At 45.2% G+C, this 17,276-nt stretch overlaps 1 protein-coding gene across 11 annotated transcripts in view; it reads right to left on the bottom strand.

The window, feature by feature from the left end:
• Positions 1-681: 681 nt before the first annotated feature.
• The window catches only part of MBNL3 (muscleblind like splicing regulator 3), an 89,308-nt gene continuing 72,713 nt past the window's right edge, over positions 682-17,276 (bottom strand). For 3 of the 11 annotated variants that reach the window (XM_026848671.1, XM_026848667.1, XM_026848665.1), the window contains 5 exons: positions 12,139-12,289; positions 9,809-9,844; positions 7,609-7,703; positions 6,075-6,148; positions 682-3,505 (listed from right to left, as the gene is read on the bottom strand). In XM_026848671.1, coding sequence (XP_026704472.1) covers positions 6,092-6,148; positions 7,609-7,703; positions 9,809-9,844; positions 12,139-12,289 — 339 coding nt within the window. In that variant the 3' untranslated portion in view covers positions 682-3,505; positions 6,075-6,091. The remainder of the gene's footprint in view (positions 3,506-6,074; positions 6,149-7,608; positions 7,704-9,808; positions 9,845-12,138; positions 12,290-17,276) is intronic. The other 8 variants (XM_026848672.1, XM_026848670.1, XR_003398427.1 and 5 more) reach the window with 6 other exon arrangements.

Consider the following 17,276-nt stretch of genomic DNA (forward strand, 5'->3'; position numbering starts at 1 on the left):
TGGGGTGGCGGCCGGCCCGGAGGTGCCGCCGTTGGGGAACGCTCCGAGCATGGTGCGAGACGGCCCGGATGGAGGGATGGATGGCAGAGAGGGAAAGCGCTTTGGAGTGCTCGGGAAAGGGGCCGGCGCGGGCTGGCCAGGGAGGTAACGGTTTCTAGAACATCGCGATGCAAAAATACACAGTCAAAAATCATCAGCTAGAAATTTCCAACTAAATAACACGGCTGATTGTGAAATCATGTTCCAAATTACTAAAAACACTGTATTTAACAAAAATAATCTTAATAGTTTTATGAATCCATTTTATTTTAAATCCCTCTTTTATTGTCTGCTTATGTTACAGTTTAGTAGTAGTACTTTTTATTGAAACTACTAACAACCTTTTTTCGTGAAAATGATCAATCTCAGCTTTCATTTTCCCTCTGCATGACCCGTTTTATCCAAGTTTCAGCATTTCTTGCATATTGTTTGCATAAGGCTGAGAGAAATGGACAAAGAGAAATAACTTTGGATAAATAAAAAATATAGGTTCATGGAAAGTGGGAAGCTTATAAAAATGTCACTAAAATTATATCGATTTAAACAAACTTACATACATCTCTTGTCAAATAAAGGATGATATTCATGCTTTTATGACATTTGTTTAGAGTCACTAACTAGCTCGGTGACTTTGTAATAGTCTATTTAGGAAATTTATAGTCTGGCGACTGGTTTTTTTTTTTTCTTTTCTTTCTTGAACAAAGAAAATTAGAGCAAGTCATTGCACAACTAGTTTAAATAGTGCTACCTCAAAATGGCATTTTTGCCGAGATTGTTTTGAATTTGGTGAAGTTTAGTGCTTCAAGCTTTTCTTTCCTTAAACTCATTTACAAATTAACTCTAAATTTGCCAGCAATATAAAAACTGTTGTGGCACCTAATATAACTACCCTGAACATCCCTCATTGGACCTCTTTAATAAAAAATAATCCTTAAATGCTTTTTTTTTTTTTCAGTGCTTTAAATGTGACATGAAAACAGCTGTATTCTAGGTTTACATTCTATGCACATCTATGCCAGATGTTTAAGTCGATAAATAAAATAGGAGGTTACATCAAAGTGTCAAGATATACAAAAATCCATTTAGCACTGAAAAAATTCCAACCTCCTTGAACTCATAAAGCCATACAAGCTTGAATGCATCCTTTCTGGCTTAAGAAGATCAGCTCTGTTCTTTGTTGAGGCACTGGCACAGGTTGTGCAAAACCCATTTTTGATACACAAATAATTTCAAACAGGAAGTACTCAAATCCACTTTTTCCACTAACAATGTTATGGTTTTGGGAAACAGAAACTCAGTGGTGAAAAGAACAGGTATGCGGTCACCAATATAAATGAGAGTCACTGATTTCAGGCAACGCTGCTGCTTGTGAACGCTGATGGCTGGGGAACATCTATGGACACAAGCAACTGTCAAACCACGGGGTTCATAAAGGAGGGTCTTGGAGGGGGTGTGTGTGTGTTTTTCCTCCCATCTCAGGATTTGGTTCAAAGCTTGCTGAGGTGAATTAAGAGATTCCTTCTGGCACAAGGCCTTTGTGAGCTGGGCTCTTCAAAGGTTCTTGCTATGAATGAGTCTCCACAGGCAGATAGACCCTATTCTGTGATGCACTGGTTGTGCCCCAAACGCCCCTCTGTCACTTGTGGTCTGTGGAGATACACATCTAGCAAACTATCTGCACTCACACTGGAGGAGAGGGGGCAAAGAAAGTCTCTAACCAATGCCAAGGAACTCAGAAAAGAAAAGAAACCTGGCTGTTAGAATCTGGCACCCTACAGGACCACTGTGAGCTTGGGGGGGGGGGCAGCCCTCCAAACACTGGGAGCTGGCCTCTTGCTCCATTTCAGTAACAATTCTTTTCTCATTGTATGGAGTGCGTGAATTTACAGCAGCAAATCCATCTCTTCCATAATGCCAATGATACTGTAGAGCTATGACAGGGATGAATTTGGCTGTATCCTCAACCAAAATGGCATTCTGCAGCCAGATTGTTCAGCAACGCAGCGTAACGACAGGCGGGGCTGTCCAGGGTGCACGGGCTGAAAATTGTTTTATTCGTGCGTATGAAAAGGAGGTATTGAGAACTAGCCCTTGTTGTGCGGCAAACATTGCTCTTGATCAAGTAGAAGGTGCCAAAATAAATCCACTAAGTTACAGGAGCTCCATTAAGATGAATGTTTATCTACAGTAGAAAGCTTGTGCTAAGCTTTCTTCTGCTTTGTTACCGATGTGTTTGCTTTAAGGGCCAGAGATCATGGGGAAAAAAATCACCCACTTATGGAAAATGGTGATTAAATAATCAGTGCATGCTGACAAAATTTCAAGAAGAGCCACGTAAGATTTCAGGCCAAAATGTTTCAGCATGTTTAGTTGAGACAAGCCCCTGGGCACACTTTACCCAGCTTGGGCTAAGCCATGGCGATGGGCCCACTACAGCTAATGGTTGGCATTTGCTCCTCTCCAATGCAATGAGTCTTTGCCCAACTGAAGCTGTCTCACTTCACCACCTTTTTTTTTGACTGCACCATGAGAACAGCAAGAGAGATTGTGCGCCGTTTGCAGCTGAGAATGCACTTCAATGGACACAGAACTGCAGAAATCCCTTGATGCTTACCATCGTCTGAGCAAATCATTCCTGTCCTCTTACTGAACCTGGGCTTTTGTGGGTTTTTTTCCAAAAGTTTCCAGAATCAGCTCATTGTATTGAAAGAAATACCCTGAACTGGACTAAAATTACAGCCGTCCTTTCATATTACATGTACTAAAAATTTGGAGACTCTATCTGAAGGCAAATTTTACATGATAAAAGGAGCATTTAACACAAGCAACTTCAGCTGACATTAACAGTAAAATCCAGCAAAGGGCAGAACATTCCTGTGTCGTGTTTTTCAAGCACATAATTCCTGTTTCCCACAATAACATTTTTAGTAAAAAACAAACAAAACCCCATAAAACCTACAGTATATGAAAACTTAAGACATAACAATAATGAAAAAATGGTATTGAGTATACTTGATAATGATGTACACTTTAAAACAAATCAATAGACTATGATGTAAACAAAACAGTAAGATAACACTTCAAAAACAAGACAAACATTTATCCATCGATAGTATACAGTAAACCAACAGTCCGCTGTGCAGATGCACTTATCAGGATGGTAGTCATAAAATGATTAAGTGTGTTAAAGTAATGTGTTATAAAAGTCTATTATAATTTCCTACTTGTATATCTCATATAACAGAGCGCTGTTTGTTAATTGTTTCTATAGTGCTTTTTTTTTTTTTTTTTTGACATTCCCATTGATCAGTTTTTGGTTAACATGTAGGCTGCAACAGGCTTACTGTAGAGGTGGTAGAGAACGATAGAGGGAAAAGGGGGTATATACAGAAAGGCCATGCGCAGCTTCCCACCAAGAAGTCCTGGTGCTCCATAATTTTACTGTTCAGAATTTCAACATGATCTGCTGCAGGGGAAAGACAAAACAACAACAAAGAAAGAGTGAGAAGTTAAGAGAGAAACATGTCTATATTTTAATAAAAGTTATTCTAATAAGGTACATTTGCATCCTCACTGCATTGCCCAAGAGATTGCTGTTAGTATGTCGCAGAGAGAAAACATTCCCTTAATTTCCTGATGTTGGGTGAAATTGCTAATAACACACTTGGCATCCGCTTTAATCTGCACTTAGGGCTTTCCATTTCCAGTGCACTTCACACACACTGACAAGACAATCAGTGAAAGATGGAGGTGGGCGAATAATAGTCTTATTTTTGGACAGGACAGGAGGTAGAGAGTGAAATAAGCAGAGGGCCAAAGGAATCCCTGACCCCTGTTAGCTCCAGTCTCCTTCAGAACGTCACATTAAAATCTGATCCCAAGGAGCCATGAGCCAAAGGTGAATCGGGCCCAGAGACAAAACACAGTCACAGAAACCTTGTGCTCAGGGGACCCACTTCTGGGAGTAAACTGCCCCTCTTGGGATGTACTCATGAAAACCCTCCCCTGAAGGACCCAACACTGGTTTTCTGCAGAGCTAGGCTAGCCAGCCTGGCTACCAGGACCTCATCAACCATGGAGGAAAACATCTGCCAGAACTGCAAGTGTTTAAATTACCCAACTCCCACTCAGGGCAGCTTTGGGAATTGCCCCTCGGCACTGCAGAGTGTCAACCAAGGTCTTTGTCTGACAAAACACTTGAGAACATGCACAATTTCACATGCTCAGGTGGTAGCATGAAACAATGTGTCCTCGAGAGATTTGCTCACCTTTAGTTTATGCACAGACACAGAGGGGTAATAACCCAGGAATGGGATCAAAACAGACATACTGTTGTGTGAAAATGGCTGCTGGTGGGTCTATGAGCACTGGGGATGCTGGGGGACATAGCCCTTTTCTACCAGCCTCTGAGGGAGGTTTATGTCTGCGAGGTGTTAAGAGGACAAGTGCTTTCAGCACAGCGGTGGCTCACACACGTGCTCACACTGCCCTCATGAAGAACAGGCTCCTTGTCTGACCCAGACCCTCTCCACGCCCAGTCGCCTGATCCCCAAGAAATCCCATCAAATTCAATATGCTGACCCTACGTCTTTCAAGCAAAGGTTTTTCACGGTCCTTAAGAGCACAACCGATGCTTTGTTTGATGGACTGTGCTGTGCTCCCTATTTACTAAAGAAATGTATCCCATCACAAACTATTGACAGTGCAAGTTTAAGCACACACACACACACGTGAAAGCAAAAAGAATTCAGAGAAAAAGAAGTTTCCTGAAATAAATGCTCTCAAAGAGTTCAAGAATGAGACTGTTCCAATGCAAATGATCTCCTTATCGGGTGGAACAGGCTGTTTTGCATGTGTTATGGAAATGGGTTAACATGTCAGGTGTCACGTCTGACTGTCTACTTGGGAGAGCATTACACCCTCTAACACAGAACTTTTTCACTAACGGGGATAGCTTGGTGCTCACCCCTACATGAACAGGGGTCCACAGCCACAGTTAGTGGGTCATTTATACATGTGGTGCTTCATTAAGGTCAGAGTAACTTTTATCAATTGCTAAAGATATCATTAGAGTTGCTTGCCAAATTAATTTCCAGCATTTAAGTACCTGCCTGTAATACATGACCCAAGGAAGAAATGGGCTGCGTGTCTTGTGTATACTAAATGGCCTGCATTGGGAAAATTTGGTGATCTCTTATTGAATTGGCAAAACTGCTCTTTACTCTCTTGGGGTAAAAAACCACAAGTGATGGAACTGAAACCCCCAAGGGGTTTTCTCTCATGAACATCAGCTAACACTCACAAAGAAAAGCAATGGAAAAATGACGCTGCTGGTACGGCTGTAAAATAATACTCTGTAAGTCAACGAAAAGGACAAACTCCTCCATCATCCCCACTCAGAGAAACGTAGCAGCCTAGGGAAGCCAGGATCTGCAGGTAGAGTGAAGGATATGTTGCTTGTGGCATTCATCCTGGTCTTAAAACACATACAAGGACCTCTGAAGAAACCCACCACGAGCCAGGCCCCCACTGCAGCTGAACAGCAGATCTTTGCTCAGACCAAGTCAGCCTTGCAGATGCACAGCAGCTGATGATGACCAATCCTGCTTACCCCAGGAAAGGAAATATGCCACTAACAGCAAAAGAGAAGTTACACCTTTTCAGCTGACTCATTATCAGAGCAGTCTTTACCGTCAATAGCGCAAATCCCTGAGGCACCTGCAGGCAGCTGGGAGCCGTGCAGAGCAAGAGTAACCTGTAAACACAGCCATCAGACTCAGAGGGATGCAAGAAGGGAGGCTGCAAACACCGTAAAACAGGTATTTTAGACACAAGGAAACATTGCTTGTTATAAACCACAGGGCTGGTCTGTATCTGTGCAGCAACTGCTGAATTTCTGTGGAGTTGGCAGAGTGTGAAGCCACTGGGGTCCTGCAGGCTCGGTCCCTCTGCCTGAGCCAGCCCCCCCTTTGGGGGATGCAGTGCCCTTGTACAAAGCAATCCACCGTAAAGAGAAATACCGAAAAGGAACTTACTGTTCTACTGGGAACTTCTACATCTGTGAAACAAACATGCTGCTACTCAGTTCATCTACTGATAACTGGGATATCTACAGCAAAAAAAACAAAGAACACAACACATTAAAACATTGTCTTGAGATCGGGCAGCTCATTCTGTCTTCAGTATCAGGTTAGTAAGTACATCAGTGTCTTACAAAACAGGATCCATTCCCAAGATGTCTATATTTTGCCACACGTTAAATACAATGTAGCTGCATCACTACCGATGCCTTGTGGAGTACATGGTGATTCTACTGGCGTTTTAACTCCATAGACTACAAGTAAGACAGAAATGCCCTGAAACTATCTGGCTAAAACAGGACTCATACAGCCACAGAGCAACGCTGCACAGGAATTTCTGTTTTCTTCTCATAACCAATACAAGTATGAATAAGACCTGCTCTACCTGAAAATAACAACAAAGCACAGAAAAAGACTAGCAATCCCTATAGCAAGCAGTAAAACACTGCCTAGGACTTATGCAGGCAAAACTTCTACTGAAAGCCTTGTGACCTTGCACTAGCAAAAGACTAGAGAATGCCCCCTGAGATATTACTGACCTTCGGCATGGCTAACAGCCTCCTACAGAACAAAGTGACACCCTGTTTTCTTTGCAATAGCTCTAAACCTGAGAGCATGACAAATCAAAATTCTAAGATTAGTACTGGGGGGAAAAATAAAGTGTTTGAAATGTCTCTGGTCTAACTGGGAAAAGTTGTGGCACACCAAATTATCAGGAAGCATCACTAGGACAGTTTGTGCATATACAGTTCAGGACTGGTGCGGAAGCAGCCATCACAACTCAGTATCTTCAGAGGAAAGTTTTGGAGAGAATTATGGCTCGGCAGACATGCATGAAATCCTGTACACTTATGGCAGTGCTACAACGGCACGTACTGCACATCCAGAGTCATTTCTGTAGGGATGGGTGACATGCTACTGGTATAAATAAGCTTCACACTTGATAGCCTCGCCCCCGATTTTTTGGTTTTTGGTTGTCTGGGGTTTTTTTAGTAGTTTTTAAGAGTCCAATCTTGCGGTGGGGGGAGGTCACTCTGTGTTTCCACTTCCACTTTCCAGCCAGGAGAGAACATGCCAAAATACCACGGGGAAGGATGCTCGGGGTGGTATTTCTGCTTGAGACTGAAAGCAGAAGTGTTGCAGGTCTTGCGCGACAGTACGGTCAGGACTTTCACATCCCATTTTTTGGGACCCGGGGCGGGTGTTGTTTTTGGAGAAGCACCTGCACCCCTGCCAATCACCCATCCCTACGCTCCAGCCGGGCTCGCTGCCCACCCCGCACATGGCAGGACCGGCCGGTGCCCTCTCACCGATCCCCGGACACACACACGCACACACACGCACACACACACACACACGCTGCCTCTGTGTGCCCGAGCCTGCGCCGAGCCGAGCGGGTCAGGAAGGCGCTCGGCCCCGCGCAGGATCCGGCCCTCGCCCGGTCCTCGAGATCTGAACACGTGAAAGAAAGCCATTGAAAGGGCCAAACCTGATTGGCGGTAGCTGTTGCAGCGAAGGGGACGCTGGTGGCAGGAGTTGTTGCTGCAGACACAGTGGTGGGCGTAGCACCGTGCATCATGGGCACTTTCGGAAGGGAACCATGGAAGCGACATACGGGAGGGTGGAGCGTATATATTGTTTTGTTTTGTTTTGTTTTGTTTTTTTTTAAATGTAACCATGGCAACATGTGGTGGATTTGGGGGCGTGGCAGGAATCACAGCAACAAGCCATGTGACATCGTCATGAAGGACACATCGGGGCGCAGCATGCAATCACAGTGCAAAGCAAGACAGCGTTGGGAAAAAAAATAAACAAGAGAGAAGGGGAAAAGCCAATTACAATTATAATTAAGGAAAAAACCAAAACATTCTCAACACTTAGTACATTTATAAGCAGAACAATGATGTATTAGACTCCGAGGGCCAAATTTCCAAAGGGGGGAGAGGGTGGGTGTGCTAGCAAAAGCCCACGTCAGCTCGCACCCGTGGGGAGTTAGACACAGCCAGTGCACGTTCCTTTGGGTGGGGACATTTTGGCAAGCGCACCCTCCCACCCGCCTGGGAAAGCTTGTCCCCTTCCCTCCCCACCCCATCCCCGCCAGCAACCAGAGGTACATGATGCACTTTGCAGCGGCTGCCGCAGCCCTTTCACCAGGTTTTCTTGCCTCTCTCTATCAGGGACGATGTTTCGGCATGGGAAAGAGCTGGAGGCACAGCAAACGAGCAACTGGCAGCCCGAGCTCTCTCCGTACAAATTCAGCGTGCTTCCTTTCCACCCTAATTCTAGTGGATTTGGCAAAACTCCCTTCTTGCGGGGTGGGGAGGGATGGAGAGGGGAGAGGGCTGAGAGGGAAAAATACACGAATGCATCTGAACAACTACAATTTGCAAAAAGAGCATCCGAAAGGACAACACGGCAGCAGGGAGCTCAGCAGCCTCCTGAAGCTGTGCATCCCGCAGAGCACGGTGCTGGAGGGGATGCTCCAGGGCGCACACGGGTATCCCCCAAACCCAGGGTGGGGAGGGTGGGGTGCGGGGCTGGGGACCCTGCTGGAACGCCCGGCCATCCCCACAAACATGCGCAGGGATGCAGACTTGCCTTCCCCTCCACCCCAGCAGCCACGGCCGTGGCGGGGAGCGCCCGTGCCTTCAGGCTGGGCACGCCTCAGCCATGGGACACTGGAGCACGTAGGTCAGAGTTTCCTACAGGCAGAGGTGTGTTTGAAGGGCTCAGCTCCCCGTCATGCAAGCGGTGTGTCCTCCCTGCGCTAAAGGGATGGGGAGGTTCGAGAGCAGAGTGCTTAGCCATTCCTGCCAAAGCTTTCAGACCTGCTCCCCTAAAGCCTTGCACCCTCTCCCAGGCTCCTGCTCCCATCTGTCTCCTCTGGCTGAAGCAGGCACACACCTAGATGCTGGTAGTCTTGTATAACCTTGGTTGGAGGATGAAAGCTCAGCTTTCACCCACCCTGCTGTGCCCAGCAACTGCAGACACAGGGGAAGGTCCCTCAAAGACCTGCATAGGTTCCCAGTAAGACCCAGATACTGAGCCTGGACATACTGGATCCTTGCAGCAGCAATGAGCCTGTACTCAGCCCTGCCGCCTCACTGCATCCCATGTGCACCAGCAGCGGTACCTGCTTAGGGTCCCTTGTACCTGCATAGCTGACACTTCGCTAAAGAGAATGAGTCTTCAGCCAGTCCGTGGTCTAAGCCCTGCTTCTCTCGCTGTACAAGCAGCTCCCTGCTCTAACAGAGGGGCTGACCCCAGACGTGTTCCTCCTTAGCGTCTTTATTAAACCAGTCTCCTAAAATGTCCTCAGAAGGACAACCAAAAATCCAAACTCTAATCCACCTGATGCCCAATGCAAAAAAATAAACCAACAGGATCCTCCCATTACTATTTCCTTTTGTTGCATGACTTAAACGGGTTGTAAAGACATTTAAGTGACAAATTTTTGTCTCTGCAGCGGAACTAAATAGGGGTGGGAACACATCACCTTGGATTCTCTTATTAGTCACACGAAACACTGCACTGCACAGAAATTAAAAGGGATACAACCATTTAAGCCTCAAAGAAGACAGCGGATAGACAGTCACACCACTCAGCCACCCAGGTTCTCACTGATGCATACTAACTTGCTGTCTCTTTCAGATTAGGAAAAGTTAAGAAGTTTGTGTAGAAAAACCTACCAACGCTTGCAGTGGGTGTCATGCACAGAACTGACCCTGCACACCATGCATTGAAGCGTGGAAAGATGAACAAAAGGGATATTTCATTAGTGAAGCTTCAGTGTTAGAAAAATCACTTTAACTAAAAAGCAGGTATTCTCTTTGCAGCATTCAGTATTTAAGCACATGCAAACAGATTCTGCATATTGGTACGTAACTAGTTTAAACTCAGTTTTAAGAGATCATAGCAAACCAAATTAATTCTTGAATTCTTGGGTAGTAGAGAATATATTTCTTCTCCCACCCTGGTATTAAATTATATGATCTATCCTAGAAATCAGCGTTGTGTGGGGTTTTTTTGGTATCGGGTATGTTGATTTCTTTCTGATCATGTCAGCAGAAAACAAACTGCCATTAGAGAAATGTCACACTCATGTTAAAACTGACTTTCCAAAAGCAATTTACTCCTGCTGCAAGCAGGGGCCAGGAGTCAAAGTCTCTAGTTTAAGCTGAAAGAGGCAGGTTTCTTCTAGACTTGAAACAACCGTAGTGATGATGCCATTTTGACAGACACCCTGACTTTCTCCCCCTTAGAAACCTATGATGCTGATCTCTCAATGACTGAACAGGAGAAACTAAGAAAAGCAACATCTTGTTCCCCCTCCCCATGGTGTCAGCTGCTACTTTCCACTTCTCTGCTTTGCTTTCCAGAGTGCTGCAAAGGCTGAGACCAGATCTGCAGTCTGATGCATAAGGGAGAATGGGGATGCGTAATGTAAATTCATCAGAGATCCGTCCTCTGACTGGAAATTTGCTGCTCTGCCCAGCATTAATGTCCTCAGACGAGAGCAGGTGCCAGCAAATAGACCTGTTATGCATCAGGCCCGCACGTAATTGCATTGCCATGAGACAGGGCACAACAGCACAGTGAGAGTGCTGGGTAAAAGCTAAATTACGGTGCTCACAGCAGAAATGCATGTCCTTATGTCAACTTTGGCAACTGTGACCTCAAGGAAGAGGAGCGTGTAGCCAGCTGGGGAACCTGGCATTCTCAAAGGTGTCAGCATTTCCTGAAGAAGTATTTCGCTTGGCACCTAACAGAGTTATGGTAAGGTCAGCTCAGCCCATCCTCTCCAAAGCACTTTGCAGAGCACAAGGTGGGATGTTCTTACTCGAGTCTCTCCCTCCATAAGACTCCGCTTCCTTGTAAGAACATCTTGGCAGCTGCTGAGTTCTGAGTGTCTCCAAGTGCTCTCATAAAGGCCACCCAAGCACACGGTTTAGGTCCCAGCTCTCTAGATCCATGCTCACACCCGAGACAGTTTGGTCTCAGTACAGGTCTGTCTCTAAAGCTTTCCCCCTGACCCCAAGGAACAGCAAGGCCAAGGTCCAGGTCCACTGTGTGTTCACCTTGAGGTGCCAGCCCAGAGAAACACTTTGTATATTTTTGTAAATATCTGGCAAGTGAATACAGCATTAAACATTAAAAACACTGGGCATTCATTTTCTTATTATGCTTTGCAGGGATAATAATGAGACTAAAAAACAAGCTGTCAACTCTGGAATATTCCTAATTCAGCCACTTATAATACTTACTACTCTAAGCAGGTTTTGTTTTTCATTTGGCTGCAGTGAATAGAGGTTAATTGGCTAGTCAGCAGCCACATCTGCCACGTCAATATTTCCAGTCCTATACGAACTGCATCTTTCAATTTTACTCTGAGACCTTAAAGGTACAATAAAAGCTAGGAGCTAAATTGCTTTTAAAAAGCTTAGGCTATCATACTGGTCAAAAGACAAGTAAGAGGAATATATATGCCTTTAAAGAAGATTATGTAATTTGTATTTACTGAAGACAAACTATTCCCTCTATAAACATCATGGCTGCTGGAGTAAGTAGCTCACTGAGACAGAAGCTCAGAAAGTCACCTGCAGCTTCAAGTGAGCAGGCATAGAGGTCCACAAGACATTTTAACATGAGTCCATGAGAGGGGTACACAAGAGTCAAAGAATTAATTTGGGATTAAGCAGTTGAACCATAAGGAAAAGAAACAGAAAGTATGAATTCAAGAAACATGCAGACATTTTTCTTAGTTCGACCACTTAAAAAAACCCAAAACCAAACAAAAAAGGCTAAGAAGGGATCTTTACAAGTGAAAAGCTTTGAATTGTAGTAGGTGAAGGAAAAAAAAAAAGTCAAATAACAAAAATTAACTTTTCATCCATTTTTAACAGGAAACTACACACTGATACTCTTTTGCTAAGGACTCTTACAAATCTGCTCATTGGCTCAATGCCTAGGTCATAAAAAAAGACAACTACGATGCTGGGGAAAGCAAGGAGACACTTACCTGTAGGGATGAATGCAGGCTGTTGCAACTGCATGTTGGCTAGAGCCTGTTGGTAGTGGAAAACGCTTGGGTTAAAGACTGTGGTGGCACCATTGTTTTTTTCAAGTGCTGGCCTCTTTGGTAAAGGTTGAAGTGCACCAGGCGGCAGGGCCTGTGGATAAGGGAGTCATTAAAGACAAGTGGAGTAAAAAAAGGGGCCCAGATGTAGATCAAGCATGCAATGAGTTATAACAGGGGGTCTTGCCTGCAAATCACCTGCAACTGTATCAACTTAGTGAGACAGGAAAGAGAAGAGCAGCTAAATCACAGAAGTAGTAGGTGAAACCACAACTTCACTAGGTAAGCAGTTAGTAAATGCACCAGGAGAAGGGGCAGAGTCCAGAAGGAGTGGGGATGCTAAGGGAGCCTTTCAGCAGGACTGACTTGGGCACACAGGAAAAAAAAGCATGAGGAAAAGGAAGGGGAGAGGTGATCACCTGGACAGGATTCTACAAAGAGCAGTTGCAGGCAACAAGCATTTAAAAAAAAAAACACCACAGGTAAGAGAAATATAGTAGATGACTACTTAAAAACAAAGAGATTAGCATAAGCGACAAATACCACGGAAAAAAAGGGGTGCTTGCCTCTGTTCCAACACCTGCCTAAATGTATGTGCACACGTGTGGAAGCATGCACACTTGCATGCAGCCAACCCATGTGTCCAGGTGGTAAAGCAGTAGCTGTTGCCAATTACACGCACAATGTTACATTCATAGTAAAATGCATTTCCACTTGTTAGTAGAGAGGCTGAGCAATATGGTCAAAACCAGGGCTGATTCTCCACCGCTCGCACCAGCGGCACAGCTCACCACCAGCAGATTTGGACTTGCTCCCAATTTCCAGAAGGTGGCCTCCAACAGTTAAGTACTGCTCACTCGTTATTAACAGTGGAAAAAGCCACTGACTAACATGGTGTTCGAACAAGATTTGGGTGGGCCTTGCTATCAGGCAAATCCCCTCTTTTTGTTCTATCACACCACCAAGCTTCTTCCAGCCTGTCAAACCCGTTTCATGATCAGACTTGGTAAAAAGCATTAACCCAACTCAGGAACTTTTCTCAGTGAGTTACTCATCATTCACCCAAGCATGTCTCAACAGCAAAGTAGTATGTCAGGTTCTTAGGAGACAGGAATGTTTCTAATGATTTACAGCTTTTCATTGTACCCAAGTAGAAACCACATTTTTTTCTCCACATTGTGATAGAAAAGGGTCCTTTTAATTATGCCCTGCAGTCCTTTTGCACGTAACGCTCCCATTGACGTCAATGAGATTTACGCACGTGGAAGTCATGCAGAATCAGGTCATTTCTGCCTAGCTGTTAATCTATATCATGTATCAAACCAATGGCTGAAAAATAGGGTTATCACTCCATTTTTTTTTTTTATAGGTAACAGTGAAGGGTAGGTAATGGAGGAGGTTTAGCTAATGAAGGGTTAAGGCTACAAACACACAGTACTTAGAAGAAAGGACACAAAGAGATTTTAAGATCAACACACAACAGAATATAAGTGAAAGCTTGCAACAGTTTGTCACCATCTAGAAACAGGTTTCACTTTAAATTAAATTTGCTATAGGAGACTGCTCATCTGAGAAATGTTAAGCAAGATACTTCCAGGCAAAACATTACTCCATCCTATCTCTATTCACATGGTGGCTTTTGGCTGGTTTTTAATAGTAAAAAAAAAATTAGAAGAAGAAATTGCATTTGCAAAACTGCCCTCAGACATGCACACATCCTCTGCTAATGCTAGCAGGCATCCAGTGCCAGCATTAGGATTTTATCTTTCCAGATTTCTTCTGGCTAGTACCAAAAGAGCAGTCAAACACAGGACAACATTCTCAGACACAGACACCAAAATCTTTTGCTTAAGATCTGTATTTTAGGATGAGGTCTTTTACGTAAAGACCTAAGGGTTTCCATACCTAGGTAAGCCCTCATTGCTATCTATGTTAAACCTGACTGTATCTACAGTTCCTCTATTTAATGATGGCTACATGAATGTTCCTCCAGGCACAGGACACATCTGCAGCTTGCAGAAACTGGAGTAGCTCCACATACATCAGAGGTGTTTTACAGATCTACAGTGACTGAAGAACTGCTGCTTAAATTCATGCTCTTTACTATACCTGATTGCTAAACATTCTTTTTCAGACGCTTCCAAAATATGCCTCAGAAAAAAATTACTAGTTATAGCAAAGCAACTGTGTCAGGCACATAAGGGACTTCTGACTCCTTGCTTCTTGGCCAAAGACTGCCACGACCCCAAACCCCTCATTATCCCATAATAGCAGTGCCAAAAGCAGAACAGCTGAAGGCTTTGAGACCTCACCATGATGTTCTGGCTCTCTACAGGACAATTCCTGAGCCCAGCATTGCAGTCACAGGGAGCATACAAACACCCACAGGCACAGGGATGTCAATGCACAATGGACTACCCAACTGTCTCTTTAACATCCACTCCTCCTACCCTGTTACAGCCCCTTGGGAGCAAAGAAGAGAAAGGAGCTATGGCAGTCCCACTACTGCTCCTTGAACAGCACCCTCTGGGAAATGCCTGAACAGCACGTGAGTGGAGAAGCCCCACAGCCTTCTAAAGAAACAAGCAGACTGCAGCATCTGCTGTGCAGCCTGAAGGCTGGCTCTGCCATGTGGGCTACGTGGGCACAGGAGCCAGGAGCCCTTCTTGGTCTGCTTCTGGTTTGACACAGCCTTCTGGGTCACGTCTCCCATCCCAGCAGCTGGGGGAGCATTTGTACAGGAGCATGCCCTGAAGATGTGCTCCTCCTGTTGCCAGCCAGTATTATTTTAGATATTAAGGCGCAGGAGGGCCCAGGGGAACAGAAGGATCTGGCTTCACCACTTCTTCAGTCCTTGTCTTGAGGTAAGAGCCCCAAGCCAGGACTACACTCACTGAAAGGTCTATCTACAAATACCTGGGAGAGATGTCTAAAACTGCACATAATGAAGTTGGGCCAATACAGCTCCTGCACAGGGATCTGGCAGGGATACAAGAGCAAACAACTGTGTCTCATTTGAAACCGGCCAGATTTTTGTCTCAGGACCTGCAGGAATTACAGTAACTCGTGGGGATACAACATTTCTGTCTTGCACCCTGTCCTGGTTCTGAAGGAATTCCCCAGTGTTCCTACAGCACCTATAAAATGCAACAGGAGACTCCTCACCATGTTTTGACCATACCAAATTCTGTAGAAAGTGCCTTCACACTGCAGGACAGGAGCTAGACTAAACCCTTGTAGCAAAGAACTTACTTGGCAAGTTTTCCTCATCCGGCTGCCTGCAATTCTCTCTGGACAAGTTCCGACCATCACAGATGTAGCAGTAGCCTTTAACAGTAACTTTTTCCAACTTTCTTTTTTGTCTGTGTGCACACACGGGTATGCAACATGATCAGACCATCTCGACAGGTGAAAGGGTTAATTCAGGTCAGTATCCATGTGATAGCTCACACTGATTCCAATGAACAATTCCGACTACAAAAATGCCAGGCAGCCTCCCATTTTTGGGCTAGGAAAGCTACATTCCTGCCGGAACATAAGCATCTGAACAAAGAGGTTTGTGCCACTTCTCTGCATGGCGTGGAGAGCAATCTTTCAGCATGACTGACAGATAAAGAAGCACTGTGTGCCAAAGTCAAAATTTCCCACGTGCTGGTTAACAACCCTCTCTTGTTATTTTTTGCAAGACAAGAACTGGATTAAATCTTTGCAACAAGCTATTTAATTGCACCTCAAAGTTCCCATCAGATCTCCTGGGAGCAGATCGCACTTTCACCACTTTGCACTTAGCAAAGAGGGGCTGGGTCTGCGTCTGGCTTGCTGCTTCAGTCCAAGGCATGACAAATACAAAATGATCTGAGAGAGGGCAGAGGCAGCGCCCATTCCCTGGCAGGCAGCAGAGCAATCTGAGTAGTTTCCTCTGAAGATTATACATGCTCTTATCACCACTGTGAATCCTTCTCTGGTGCAGCCTTCCCAAAGGGTTCACAGGAGGTGACATATTCCAACAACACAGTTGCAAACCTTCATATGTTTCAGATCAGGAAGACTACTAAAAGTAACTTATCTGATGGGGTTTTGTTCAGTGGAGGAGGTTAGGAGGGTAGGGGAGTTAAAGGGCTTTGCCATTCTCTGCCCAACAGCATCTCCTTGGAGAGGTGGCTCTTGGAGAGGGCAGCGAGGCACCATGCAGATCACTGCCTGCGCTGGCTCGGGGGCTGCACCTGTGCCAGCCGTGAGCAGTGGCGAGTGAGGGGCTGTTACGCCATTTACAGCATAATTCCACGACTGCTGGTGGAAGCTAGTCCCTAGCAAGGCTTCCTACTGCTGCTGCTTAAAACAAGCCTTTTGACTACTTAAAAAAAAACCAAAACAAGTCTTCAGAGGGGAAGAGAATTGGATCAGCCTCTGCTTCTTAGCTCTGGGAATGAGGAACAACACCAGCTTGAAGGTTTCAGGGCTCCGAGTCCATTTTTCCTTTTCCCCCCTATAGCTGGGTGACAGGAGTTGGTTTTTTTTAGCACATATTGTATCCCTTATTATTTGGGGTGAATGGGAAGAAGACATCTGTCTTCTGCAGAGCCAGGACTGACAGCAGACTGGGAAGATGGCTTTTGGCTCACTATGAGTATCATGAAAACAGGTAAAACATATCTGAGACTCAGAAAATTTATCTAAAGTAGCTTATATGAAGCCAGCTTGAAGACAGAAGCCTGGTGAGAAGATCCTGTGCCTGAGACTGAAGGAAAACACACCCAGAGCGAGGTCCCTTTGCTGACACTGTCCCACTGGGGTATCAGGAAGGAATCAGAGGCAGAGCCAGCTGCATCAGCAGCCACCTCCCCAGCTTACTGAACACACGACCCAAGTCCTGCACTGCACCTGCTTCAGTTCCCAGCACAGATCTCCCAGGGTGCTGCTTAGATTTCACTCTCCTAAATTTGAGTTGTGACTATTGCACAGAACACCCCTCTGCAGGGCAGTACCAGCATAATAGTGTCAGGCAAGGCTGCGCTGTTGGGTGTACCATGAAAAGTTGCTGGATCTGTCCTGCACCACCCAGTCCTCTGGCATACTCAGCA

This window comes from Athene cunicularia, assembly GCF_003259725.1.
Source record: "Athene cunicularia isolate RWA chromosome 4 unlocalized genomic scaffold, athCun1 chr4_part3, whole genome shotgun sequence".
Lineage (NCBI taxonomy): Eukaryota > Metazoa > Chordata > Aves > Strigiformes > Strigidae > Athene > Athene cunicularia.